Here is a 14,378-nt window from a genome sequence, read left to right as displayed (position 1 = left end):
TGCAGTAGCAGCATTATGGGCTTGTCAAGTTCTGTCCTACAAGCTTGGTCAGGGCATTGTGCAAGTGGGAAAGCAAGCATGCATTTCCTGAAGGCAGTAGTTGCAGAGCTCTCCAGGCTACCATGAGGTTGCAGGGGTTAAGGCACACTTTCTGGTAGTCTTCTGCCACTGCAACAGTACTCTTGATATTTTCAATGGCCCTGGACATTGGTTTGTCTTGTGGCTGAGGAGGCTATGTTGGGTCTGATAGTCCCTGTGAACAAGGAGAGGCATTGACGGTAGCTGATGGTCAGCTGCCAGACATACAAAAATATTTGTATTACCCTGTATGATAAATATTTATTCAGAACTTGCCTTTATGTATATTAATATGAAATAATTATTGTAATCCGTTTTTCACATGGGCTGTAATTCTGTTTCACGATCCCAGTTGCACAATATTCCCTCTCACTATCCTAGTCCTTGCTATTGTATCATATGACAGGGCATCAGTCCACTATCTACAGAATAGTGTTGTAGGATGCAGCTCCATAACAGTCTTTATCAATTAACTCCTTGAGAAAAATACAAATTACTTTTTTTTTAAATAAATCTAGTATGAAAACAAACCGATCAAATGAAATCTCCTGACTGCTGATTTAAACACACAGTTTTAATGCACCCACCTTTATCTTTCCCTCTGTTTCTTTCTTCTTATCACCCAGGGCTGCAATTGTTGCAAAGTACTGGATGACACGTTTCGTGTTGACAGTCTTCCCAGCACCAGATTCTCCACTAAAGGCAAAAATCAAAACAAACCATTGCATTTTATGATTCAAGTTGTATAAATCAGAATGATTTATCTTAAAAAGTAGAAAACTCTTACGTGATTAGGATTGACTGGTTTTCACGATCTGTCAAAGATACAAAAAATATTCTTAAATATGAGTTTATGTATTAAAACTACTTCTAAAAATACAGACACAACAGTAAGAACCTCGTTTGATCTAATTTCCAAAATAATGACTTACTACAACATAATTTTATATGAGTATGAAAGTAAATGATGTTAAATATTTATTTTCTTATATATAGTTTCTACTCAGTGAATACTATACAGTAAAAAAGAATACACAATGAATGAATTTCTGCATTTCTTTACAACTAAGACTGTTTCTGAACTGCTTTTCATTGTAATTTCAATGCAAATCAGTCGAGCAGTTTATTAACAGTTTCTGAAATTAAAGGCTTATAACAGGTAATTTCATATTTTGCTTGTATGTATGTTATCTGCCTTTGAAAATTTCAATAATTAAAGATACAAGTGGTAGAAAACAGGAGTTTTTGGAACAAAGTTATTCAGAGAGGACTGTTTATCCTTCTTTTGACAAGAGTTCTATATCACTTGTGACTCAGTTCAGACATTGGAATTATCCAGCAAACTGTCAGTTTTCAGAATATTGTTATTCTATAACCAGTTGATTCATAAATGTATTTATTTGTTTATATTTGATGACAGTAAAGTCTATATGGGCATGGCCCATTTTCAGCATGGAGCACAGCTACACTTGTAATATATACATACAAATACTCACACACACACACACACACACACATACACACACACACACACACACACACACACACACACACACACACACACACACACACACATATATGGGTTTTTGTCAGCTACTGCAGGGCTATACACCCAGTAGTGTAAACTTTGGCTCTAGATGATTGTCACTATTGAAGTGATACCTCAACCCCATGTGCAAAAAAATGAGAAAAAGAGGGCTGTGGATGGATATGGGTTAATGACAGATGATCGAGTTTTTGGAAAACTGAACTTTATATGATCTAGACCATATGTTCAACCTTCCGAAAACTTGAAGCATTTGTATGGAGGATGTGGTACAGTGGGGTCTGAGAAATGTACCCTTTTCCCAACTGTAGTGCATTCTCAGAGTTTGTATATAATAATTTGCAGTGAGTGTGGGGGTATAGGGGGCTTGCCCCCTGCAAAAATGTAGCTGCTTTTAATTTATGTTCAAATTTTCAGAAAATTGAACATATACCCCAGGATTCAGCAAGTTCTGCACAGAGTGCATGAATAGTGCAGGAGCTGCTGGAGGCAATATGGCCAGTGAGAGATCCTGGAACAAGCTCCCGGGACGTGCACGAGCACTCCTGCACTATTCCTGCACAGACACAGCTCCTGTATGCTAATTACCCCATTTGCAGGTGAAAACCATGCAGATGAGGTGAATTAGTGATCAATGAAGCTGGCAGCCATCTGTGCAGGATTAGTGTAACCTGCAGAAATGTACTCAGTTAGTAACCGAGTACATTTCTGAAAAGTGCAAAACGGAGCCATGACAGCTCTAAATAAAGGGTCTATATAATGCAGAAAGCATGCCAATGGCCAAATATATGGCCATTGGAATGGAAAACAGTTGCAAAATAAAAAAAATAGCTTTTTTTGGCCAATTTCTGCCATTTAAGTGTAGGGCAGTGGCATGCAAATGGGATCGGCTGGAAAATAAAAGTAAAACCCTGAAAAAAGCTTTTTCTGCAAAATCACAATTTTGCCATTATAGTCAATGGCAGGCAGAAGACAACAAGGCCAGTGAACAGTGGTTGCTAAGGGGGAAGGCTCAGTGTAAGACTTGTAACTAGGCATTAACAGGCAGTTCTATGCAAATGAGGAGAATGATACTGAATCACAGATTTCCCGTCATGGCTAGCCTGCACCTAACCGTGTAGGTGCAGGAAAACCATGGTGCAAGCCTAAGAGTTAGCTGACTTCATAGAGGGGTGTGTCAGGCATACTGTAAGCTTATTAGAGCTCTGTGGCTCGGGTTTGCCCTAAGCTTAGCAGAGCTAAGGAAGGGGGTGTGTCTGAAGCTGCCAAGCACACTTTACATTGCCTAAACATGTGTCCGTGCTGTGCACCGGGTTTTAAACAAAAAAAAAGTAAACCAGGAAATAGCAGCTGTGTTCACATCTGAGCACTGGCTTTGCACGGCATACCTCAGGGCTTAAACAGGAAGGCAATGGGAAGGGAAAACAGCAGCGGGAAGGTAATCAAGGAGAACTAGCATAGCTGGCAGGTGAAATGTATCAGAATCAGCCAATTACACAGGCAGCAACCCAGCCCAGCACAGTACTATAAACTATGCAAACACCTTTCCCTCTGGTTTTTCCCACAAACTCTACACCACCAATGTACACAAATGAGGAAGTTTTACCTAGCAAATGCTAACAAAATGATAGGGGCTGCTGTCACTCTCATACATCAATGTGTGGAAGAGGCTGAGGGTGGTGAGGATGAGAATGCTGATGACCAACCCACAGTGAGGAGAAGGAGAAGAGTGTACAGACCCAGGGTAATCTACTAGGGGCTACATGAGCTGGAGATAGTGGAGCACTATAGAGTGGACAGGGACCTCCTACAGCAAATTGTTGAGCTGTGCCAGCCATGCCTCACACACAGAACCAACAGAGGGGAACCCATCCCAGTAGATACCAAGTTATGTGTAGGCTTAAGAATACTTTTCACAGGTACCTTCCAAAGGCCAACTGGGGATATCATGGGGATCTCATAGGTATCAGCATCCAGGGTACTCCACCAGTTTCTGGATGCCATGTCAGCACATGCCGGTGAGTACATATATTTCCTCAACACCTGTAAGGCATTGACCAGCAATATGCATCTCTTCCACCAAATAGCAGAATACCCTGAGGTAGTGGGTTCTATAGACTGCACACACATAAACATCAAAGCACCACCCGGAGAGCAGGGTAGAGTCTACATAAACCGCAAGGGCTTCCCCTCCATCAACTGCCAGGTTATGTGCGATGCCCAGGGCATTATAATGAATGTGTGTGCTGGCGACCCTGGAAACTATCACGACTCCCATATCTGGCATATGATGCAGATGTACCAGAGATTTGCCAATGGGGACATCCCATATGGCCACATAGTGGGGGATGCTGATTACGCACTTGAGCTGTGGCTGATGACACCCATTAGAAATACACACACACCTGAACAAGAACGCCATAATGAGGCACACGCACAGACCAGAATCATAATAGAGCATGTGTTTGGGATGCTCAAGTCACAGTTCCTGTGCCTGGACATATCCGGTGGAGCCTTGCAATACTCACCAGCTACATGTACCCAAACTGTCATCGTATGTGGCATGCTACACAATATGATCCCGTAGAAACAGCAGGAGCAGGAACAGCATGGGGAAGGGCCACACAGCCCCCTGCCATTGCCAAGACCTGCACAGGCACAGAGTGACTTGGAGGAGGAACAACCTGAGCCTGCCCCAGTAGGCAGAAGAAGGCATGCCCAGTATGCCCAGGCCTTGGCAAAGAGGCTACACATAGCACATACACTGACATGGTAGGAACCCAGGAAATGACACCTCACTCTGACTCGCACATACAATAAACGGATGTCAAACATGACACTACCTGTGCTTAACCATGTATAGGGAGTGTACTATGTGCATCTGACATAGTAAGCCCTCCAGCACCATCCTCAATACTGGCACAGCCACAAGGTAAGTCACACTCACTATCAATTGCTGAATGGAGTACAATATTCTGCTACCTGTATCTATGGTATGAAAAAAATCAAACTGTTGCACCACAGCCAATAATATGCAGACACAAAATCAGATAAAATCTTATAAGTTTGTTTATTTAAATAAAACAAGCAGAATTGCTTGGTAAAAACTTTGTCAATGACAAAAGGAACACAAAAATAATGCTCAATAAACAAAGTCTTTTTCAGTCCTTGTCATTGACTATATAGACGGCTCTTTTTCAATAATAAGTACTCACAAATTGTTCCATAAATAGAAAGGATAAAAAGTTCCAAAAAGTAACAAGATTGCGTCCTCTAGATGTCAATGAGAACCTGTTATCCAAGAATATATTTACAGGCAAAATTATTCGCAAATAAATCTTTGCCTTTATGGAAACCAAGTAGTGATGAAATACTGCTGTTAAAATTCGTTGACAAGAATGGATATAAACTTCCAAAGCAAAGGACCCCAAATACACTTTGGAAGTTTATATCCATTCTTGTCAACGAATTTTAACAGCAGTATTTCATCACTACTTGGTTTCCATAAAGGTGAAGATTTATTTGCGAATGATTTTGCCTGTAAATATATTCTTGGATAACAGGTTCTCATTGACATCTAGAGGATGCAATCGTCTATAGAGCCATCTATACAGTCAGTGGCAAGGACTGAAAAAGACTTTGTTTATTGAGCATTATTTTTGTGCTCCTTTTGTCATTGACAAAGTTTTTACCAAGCAATTCTGCTTGTTTTATTTAAATAAATGAACTTATAAGATTTTATCTGATTTTGGTCTGCATATTATTGGCTGTGGTGCAACAGTTTGATTTTTTCGTGCTTGGATTCTACTTTCTGTTGCCTTAGTAGTGAGGAATTCATTCATTTATTGTATCCATGGTATGGATGTGAGCATGTTAGGGAATTGGGTGGCTGAATGGGATGCCAGCAGATAGTAGACACCTATATCGGCAGCATGAAATCCTTAACAAATACTGGTGTCAACATAGTAGGCAGTACTAGACAAGGTGACAAAACCCACTGCAGGACATGTGGTGGGCCAAATGTGTGTCCATAGGACACACACACATGCATGTCAGTGAGGCTCACACACCCAACAACAGTCTCAGCCAGCATGACAGGTGTAGATAAACACAAAGAAAGACTGTGCTAAGGTCTCTGATTGATGACTATGGAGAACAGCCCCCCTCCAGACCTACACAGACAGACTGCATCAGATCAGGCAGTGGGATGTTAGTTCTGAAGGGTAAGAAGTCTGAAACTGAAATGTAGGTCAATAAAACCTAAGAACTGTAGTACACTGATATGCCTCTAGTCTTCATGATAGGTCAGAATACAGAATCAAATGGAGTACCTGAAATGCCAGTACAGTCATAGCAAATGTGTACAATTGTCAGGTGTGCCCCCCTCCCCCACAATCCTATGTAGAAATGTAGTAACATGTATGTGTAGGTATAATAACAGTGGTCACAAATTACCTGTGCCAGTCAAAGTAGCAGGATAGATTGTAGCACGTGGAAAATATGCAGGGCTGTGTGTGTTAGGTTAGTGTGTGTTGTATATTGTGTGAGAGTGGTCAGCATGTAGGCATGGTGGGTTGTGTCCTGGTGGCCAGTGGCCAGTACTGCTGATGACAGGGCCATGTTCTCACAACTGCAGTGCCAAACACAATGCATCCCAGCAAGACACATTCCATCAGCATTCCATACTAATTGTTCGATGTAATATCTGTCACCATCTGAAAGATGGACATGGCATGAATGTGGGCCTAGACACACAAACAGCACACAGGTGGAAGAACCCTAGACAAGAGAGTGTATAAAATGTTACTGTCAAATGGACACACCTTTGGAATTGTACATACAGGTTAGCAGCACATTAGTTGAGTTTGTAGTATGGAATACTGATGTCATCTGGCCAAACACTGGCAGACCACAAAAGTCACAGGTATGAAGTACTAAAAAAATGCTGATGTCCCTGCACAAGCCAGCATAAGTGGAATGCCCCATGTATATCTGTGAGCAACTGCAAGTAGCTTCCATAACACACATACACCCAGCCCACCCCATCATCAGCCACAGGTATCTCACAGGTCTTATCCCTGCTGTTGGGAATGAGTACAATATGACCCCCCACCTCTGTATGAGAATAGCCACAGAATGCAGCATACTGAAGAGGTGTTCTATGCAGGTGTGTCCCTAGCTGTAAGCAGCACCCTGCAAGCATTCACGTCAGCAGATCAATAAGGACAGAAACAATTGACATTAACACCTTGCACACCTACCCTGTCACCCCAGGGGAATATAGTGGCTTGCAGCCTGGGACTGTAGGAATGATACAATGCACTGGCCTGCTACAGATGGCCTGCATCACTACCAAATGCCCTACAGTCCTCTGTCAAAGGCCTGTGTCTCACCCGTACTGCCAATGTATGTTATCTCATGGACTCCCAAATAACATAACATAGTCCACAGAACCCAAATGCAAGGCCATGTTGACAAATCCCAGTAGCATGTCCACTATGTCCTACTGCATGAACTGTGAACCAACCCCTAAATAGTGCTGGGATGAAGTGATAATAGGGATACTTATCAGATAACGTTTGCATAATGTTCGAAAGAGGATAGAATAATGGGGAGGGGGGTAGAAGCATGGATGCCATTGAGTGTGTGTAGTCTAAAACTCAGCTGTGTGTACATACTTTCCCTGCCTGTAAACACAAGAATAGGTGGCTACAAACCTGATCTTAAACCACACTGTGAAGGGGTAATGACCAGAAATATGAGCCCTGCCTCTTGGTAACCTGTGTGAATCTGTACAGCTGTGAGGTATGGCCACAGCAGGATATGGCCATACTGTCATGTCGATGGATGTACAAGCATGGGATCCTCAGCCACCACTGTACCAAGGTGCTGAACCATTTACACAGACCCATGAGCAAGTGTCTGCAGCTCCCCCTCCATAATGGCATGATTGTGCAAGAATATGTAGGCTGCAGACCAGAATACTGGACACAGCTTCATTCATCCTGTGTTCCCCAGGAAATTGCTGCAAGAAAATATGTATACCTGACAGTAGTTGATGACATAAAACATCACAGTGTAAAACAGTACATATGTCTGAATATTTCTGCTAACACCAAAACCATGTAGCAGAAGCAGCACAGACACAATTACTTACAGTAACCCACTATCCTTTGCCCATTGTGACCCCATAGTGGCAATCGATCTATAGATATCCTGCAGAAATAGGTTGCTAGCTGTAGGTGTAGAACACAAAAGCCTGCACTGGAGTACAACCTACCTGGAATGGATTCACACATTCAATACAGAAGGTCATACTGGGCATGCTCCCACACTTGGAGAAATGAAGCCCATCTCTGACAACAAAATAATGAAGGGTCACAATGGGCATGCTCCCACACTTAAATGAAGTCCATGTCTGGCAACAAACGCGGACTATCCAGAAATGAAGCCCTTGTCTGGCAACAACAGTGGACTATACATATCTGATAGTCGCAGATGTTTGTGCACACACTCCACATTGCACACCAGTCATGCTTTGCACACACATTGGATAGGAATACACACATATATCCAAGGACAACACGCTATAATATGCCAAACTTACACATACATAGATGTGTGGAAGAGAGTGACAGACAGTGACAAAGAGCTTCAAATCATGAGGCCTGTCCCACCCAGCACACATCCAGTTGGCTAAAACCACATGATGTGCAAATGTCAATCACTGTAGACATTTGCTTCTGGTATCCCTCAGCACTATAGTGTCTGTGGTGCTTGTGATAACTGTGTAACATGACTGTACAAGTCATTATTCATCTAGCAGTTGTATACACGTTCCTGTTAAATGTAAACCTGTGTGTGACTGAGTGTTGTGTGTGTGCTTCCAGATGAATGGTTATGGCCCATTCATACACACTGCACTCCCCATTGCCCTATTTGGCAAGCCTGCTGATGTCATTCACCTTGAAATACACCTTTGGGGAAAAGGTAGCCTTATAAGCAATAACTGTATAATGCTATAGTGTGATGTGTTAGCTAGATAAGAGTTCTAATCCCAGACATAATCACAATTGTGAAACTCTGTGTGTGTGTGTGTCTGTATAGGGATCAATGGTTTTGAGGCCATTTACAGTCAATACACTTTCCATTGCCCTACATTGGTAAGACTGCTGATGTCATTCACCTTGAAATACACGTTTGGTGAAGAAGTAGCCCTATAAGCTCCGTGGCTCATGCTATAACTGCATAATACTACAGCATGATGTACTAATTAGGTAGGAGTTCTAATCCCTGACATGGCAACTGTGTGTGTGCGTGCAGGGATCAATGCTTTTGTGGCCATTCACAGTCACTATGCACTCCTAAAAATGGAGAACATCAATATATGTACAGTAACTGAGACCTGGTTCAAGGCTTCAGAGAGCACCCCTGCAATACCAGGTTACAACTCTTACCACCCTTTTCAGCCACCCACAAAACCAGGACCAAAACTCTAAAGGTGGAGGAGTGTCCATATTCACCAAGGATATTCACACCACCAAGCTAGTTGCCCAACACAATGTGTCTGACATTCTCCAGGTGCAACTAACACTAGGTAAGACTGCAATACGAATTGTAGCTTGCTACAGATCCCCCACCATGCCCCAAGATTCTCACTACACCTTTCTAAACTTACTGAAAAGTATTAATATACAACCAAACACCCTAATACTGGGTGATTTCAACTACCCTACCATTAACTGGGAAAAGTACTCATGTACCAACACATTTGCCCAACGGTTCTTGGTGTTCATAAATTCCAATGCCCTGGATCAACTAATCCATTGTCCCATGAGGAGCTCCAATATCATAGACCTGGTCATTACCAACATGGGAAATCGATGCTCCACACCTATGGTCACCCACTTGTTGGTCGGGTCTAACCATAAGTTAATCACCCTTGACATCCACATCCCATCCCCACCCCCCAGTAAGGAAATCTCCATAAAAAAATTCTCCAAAGCCAACTTCATGCTGCTCAAGTCAGAAGTGATAAACTTCATGATACCCATGCAGACGGGAACTGAAAGTTTGACTGCTGAATCCTACAATATGGTACTGTACGAGCACATCCACTCGTGCATGAATCATGCCATCCCAAATAGAACCAAGATGCTCTCCTCCAAAACAAAAGAAGCAAATTTGGTGGTCCCCTGCCATAAAAAAACTTTGCAATGAAAGGAAGAAACTGTTGCAGAAAAGATGAAAATTCCAGGATGCTAAAAACTCCCTTACCAGCCTCAGTAAGAAGCTGAGATCCCTCATAAAATCCTCCAAAGCTAGTTACAAAAATAAAATTGCCAAAGATTCCAAAGACAGCCCCAAGGCATTCTATAGCTATGTCAGGAATCTAAATGGCAATGTTCAGATCTGCTCTGAGGTACAACAGAATGACATTAAATATATTGATCCCAAGGATATTACCAATATCCTGGCAGATTGATTCAGTGCCAACTTCACCCTCTCTCACCCCCTAAAGGGCCTAGCTCAATACCAAAAGACTGCCAAATTCCAGTGATAATGGCCACACAGGTAAAACACGCACTCTCCAAAGCTTAGAATACAGCATCTATGGGACCAGACAACATCCCAGACTGTGTACTACATGAACTACAAAATGAACTGGCACCTCACCTAAGTGCCATGTTTAATCATAGCCTCACCTCAGGCTTTGTGCCCACTGAGTATCACACAGCTACAGTTATCCCACTCCAAAAGGGAGGATCCACCTTGGATCCTGGAAACTACCACCCCATCAGTCTGATGAACCTGATCTGCAAGGCCATGGAACTTATTATCATGGAACTTATAAACAAAGACATTGGCAACCTTCCAACACTAGACCCCAGCCAGTTTGGGTTTGTGAGGGCCGATCTTGTCTCCTGAACCTGATTGACTTCTTCAAATCGGTCTCCAGAGCTGCGGATGAGGGTAAGGCGGTCCACACAGCCTATCTGGACCTCACCAAGGCCTTCAACACCATCCCCCAGTCTGGAATCATAGATAAACTTACTAAGCTGGGCATTAATCCCTACATAACTCAATGGGTTGCCAACTGGCTTACTGACAGAAACCACACTGTAAAAGTAGCCGACTCCAAATCTAGCTCCAGACAAGTGACAAGTGGAGTACCTCAGGTTTCAGTCCTGGGACAGCTCTTGTTTGGCATCTACTTCTCTGAAGTACAGGCCAACACTAAGGAACTCTGGCTAACAACGTTCGCAGATGACTGCAAACTGGCAGCCATTATTGAATCCCCAAATTATGTGGATATTCTACAAAAGGGCCATACAGAAACAGATACTTGATGCCAGAGCCATGGGCTCAAGCTCAATGCCAAGAAATATATAGTTATCCCCTTTGGTAAGAAACATGTACTCGTGAATTACCACATAGGTGGCAGTACACTAAACACCAAACATGTGATAAGAGGTTTAGAGACAAAGGTGGACAGTGGCCTCACCTTCGATAACCACATCCCCACAACAGTCAGGAAATCCTTCTATGTGGCACATCTCATCACTAAGGGCTTTTCATCCAGAAAAAGGAGGTCATTGTTCCTATGTACTCATCTCTCAGTAGACCCATTATAGAATACAATGCCCTGTTTGGTATGTACCTCTCAAGACATCTGCAACAACTAGAAACGCCACAGAAACACCTCACTAAAAGAATCACAGGCCTAAAGCAGATGCCCTATGTTGACTGTCTAAAAAAACCCAGGTATACTCTGTTGCATATCGTCTACTCAGAGGTGATCTCTGCTTAACATACAAGGCCATGTCAAACCCAGAGCTGTTAGACATGCTACATTTAAATAAATCCCAATCCCTTAGAGCCACATGCTCCAGGGATCTAAACCTTGTCATCACAATGAACAAAACATGCTGGAGGGATAGGTTCCAAACCCAGAGACTACCCAGACTCTGGAATAGACTGCACATACATGTCAAGCAGAGTGCCTCTTTGGCCCTCTTCAAAAGGAACCTTGACGATTGGATGGGAGATAAGAAATTCACCCCAGGGATCATGGCAGTTGCCCTGCTAGACAGGGGTCCAGGGAAGTAAATATTGTGGGAAGAAATAACCAGGGAATTGTTATGACTAGGCTTGTATAGGCCCTAGGGCCGACAGTCTAGTACCAACTTCTGGACCTATGAACTACGCTTTCCATTGCCCTACTTTGGCAAGCCTGCTAGTGTCATTCACCTTGAAATACACCTTTGGGGAAACAATAGCTCTATAATCTGTTTGGTGTGTGCTATAACTGTGTAATGCTATAGTGTGATGTACTAGTTAGGTAGGGGTTCTAATCCCAGACATGGCAACTGAGAGACTATGTGTGGGTGTGTGTGTGTCTGTCTGTGTAGGGATCAATGCTTTTGAGGCCATTCACAGTCAAATCACTTTCCATTGTCCTACTTTGGCAAGCCTGCTGATGTCATTCACTTTGAAATACACCTTTTGGGAAAGAGTAGCCCTATAGGCTCTGTGGTGCATGCTATAAGTGAGTAATGCTGTAGTGTGATGTACTAGTTAGGTAGGAGTTCTAATCCCAAACATGGCAACTGTGAAACTCTGTGTGTGCATTTGTCTGTGTATGGATCAATGCTTTTGAGGCCATTCACAGTCAAATCACTTTCTATTGTCTACTTTGGCAAGCCTGCTGGTGCCATTCACTTTGAAATACACCTTTGGGGAAGGAGTAGCCCTGTAAGCTCCATGGCGCATGCTATAAGTGCATAATGCTGCAATATGATGTACTAGTTAGGTAGGAGTTCTAATCCCAGACATGGTAACTGTGAAACTGTGTGTGTGTGTGTGTGTGTGTGTGTGTGTGTGTGTGTGTGTGTGCGTGCGTGTGTGTGTGTGTGTGTGTGTGTGTGTGTGTGTGTGTGTTTTGTGTGTTTGTCTGTGTACAGATCAATGTTTTTGAGGCCATTCACAGTCAAATCACTTTCTATTGCCCTACTTTGGCAAGCCTGCTGATGTCATTCACTTTGAAATACACCTTTGGGGAAGGCATAGCCCTGTAAGCTCCATGGCGCATGCTATAACAGTATAATGCTATAGTGTGATGTACTAGTTAGGTAGGAGTTTTAATCCCAGACATGGCAACTGTAAGACTCTGTGTGTGTGTGTTTGACATCAGTATCCTGTTTGGAGGTAGCTGTGATTGTGTAATAACAGAACTCATTGTGGTGTGGGTTTTGCAAATTTCTTATATGGAGGCCCTATTATATGTCACAATGTCCACCTTACAAGGACAATAGATGTCAAACAGGAGAGAGGCTGGTGTAGACAATCCATACCCTTACATGTGACATTATGGATTGGGGAACAATATAGGCAACCCTTGTATCACCCAGAGAACACTATCCACCCATGTCTCATACACAAACACATTTAGCTAGGCAACTACCACTATGTTGGTAGTTCCCTGCATATTGCCCACAGATAGTAACCATGGTGTGATTGCAGTGGACTACAGAGGACATGGCACCCTGCTCTATCCCTACAATAGGCAAATCATTGCATACAGTAGTCCTTTACAATGTTGCCCATTGGACACCTGCAACAACTGTAGAGTCAGAAAATGTAACCCACAAAGGAAATACCATGCCTTGTATGGACAGATGCCACTAACACAAGTGAAGACTTGTATCATGTTGTCACTGTAGGTGCAGGATCAACCTAAGTTCAGTTGCCAGTTTCTCACCTCATGAGGTCAGGAATGCCACATTAGATGATAACAATCTGTCCACACAACACCCCAGGTACACTTCCACATGTCACAGAACATGCATGTAGGACATGTGAACATCCCAGACACTGTCCATGTTATGGAATATAGAACACATACATGGCAAGCAATGCACAGCACTGGCCACCCACAATAGTAACCCAGATGAGTGGATGATGAATACAATACCCACCTGTGTGGGCTAATCCAGAGACTACACCCCTGAGCCACACTGCAGACAATTTACATGTGGCCTGATGCCAAGGTATACCCACTGCCTAGCCTTATACAGCCTTCTGGCACAGTCAACCACTACACACCTGCGAAGCAATGAACCCATGCATGTCAGTACTGGCAAACTTGTGTCTGTGTGTGTATGGAGATTAATGATTTGGAAGGCATTCACACTCACTACACCTCCCATTGCCCTACTGAAGTATGCCTTCTGATGTCATTAACCTTGACATACCCTTTACCCATATTTCAGCCTGATAACCTCTGTGGTGCATGTGATACCTGAGTAATACTGTAGTGTATATATCTGGACAAAGCTTGACAATATGAGGTACAACTAGGGACATATTTTAAATATTGCTCTTATAAACTTAGGTAAGTTGCTAAAGTAACAGGATTTGTTTTAATATAACATTTCTGATGGATTTGGTGTCTGAAACTCAAATGTATGCCATTATTTAATGACTTCAGTCCTGTCATCCTCCCAGTGACTTCCCCGGACATATGGGGTATAGGCCAACTTTATGGGTGAAAAATCTGGACATTCAGTGAAGATCTGTACAGTTGGGAGGTATGCAACCCCCTATGAGCATTCTCTCTCATTGCAATTGCCAAACTGCAATTCTTGAGTGCAGGGGCATGTGTATTATGAGAGCTCTGTTCTCAGACACACACCCTGCACTTGTCCACTCTCCGTGTCCATTTAGGAGCAGAGGCAGTGCACCTTCATTACTA

At 42.9% G+C, this 14,378-nt stretch overlaps 1 protein-coding gene across 1 annotated transcript in view; it reads right to left on the bottom strand.

Moving 5' to 3' along the window:
• Positions 1–14,378, bottom strand: part of LOC122789096 (myosin-4-like) — a 232,205-nt gene that overhangs the window by 178,970 nt on the left and 38,857 nt on the right. Inside the window, exons 6-7 of the mRNA XM_044056296.1 lie at positions 866–893; positions 666–774 (exon numbers count right to left, since the gene is read on the bottom strand). Coding sequence (XP_043912231.1) covers positions 666–774; positions 866–893 — 137 coding nt within the window. The remainder of the gene's footprint in view (positions 1–665; positions 775–865; positions 894–14,378) is intronic.

The sequence above is a fragment of the Protopterus annectens genome, chromosome 14.part0 (assembly GCF_019279795.1).
Source record: "Protopterus annectens isolate FY-2018-M chromosome 14.part0, PAN1.0, whole genome shotgun sequence".
In the NCBI taxonomy this organism is placed as follows: domain Eukaryota; kingdom Metazoa; phylum Chordata; order Ceratodontiformes; family Protopteridae; genus Protopterus; species Protopterus annectens.
Note: the sequence above shows the minus strand (reverse complement) of the source record. Positions and strands in the feature narration are given on the sequence as shown.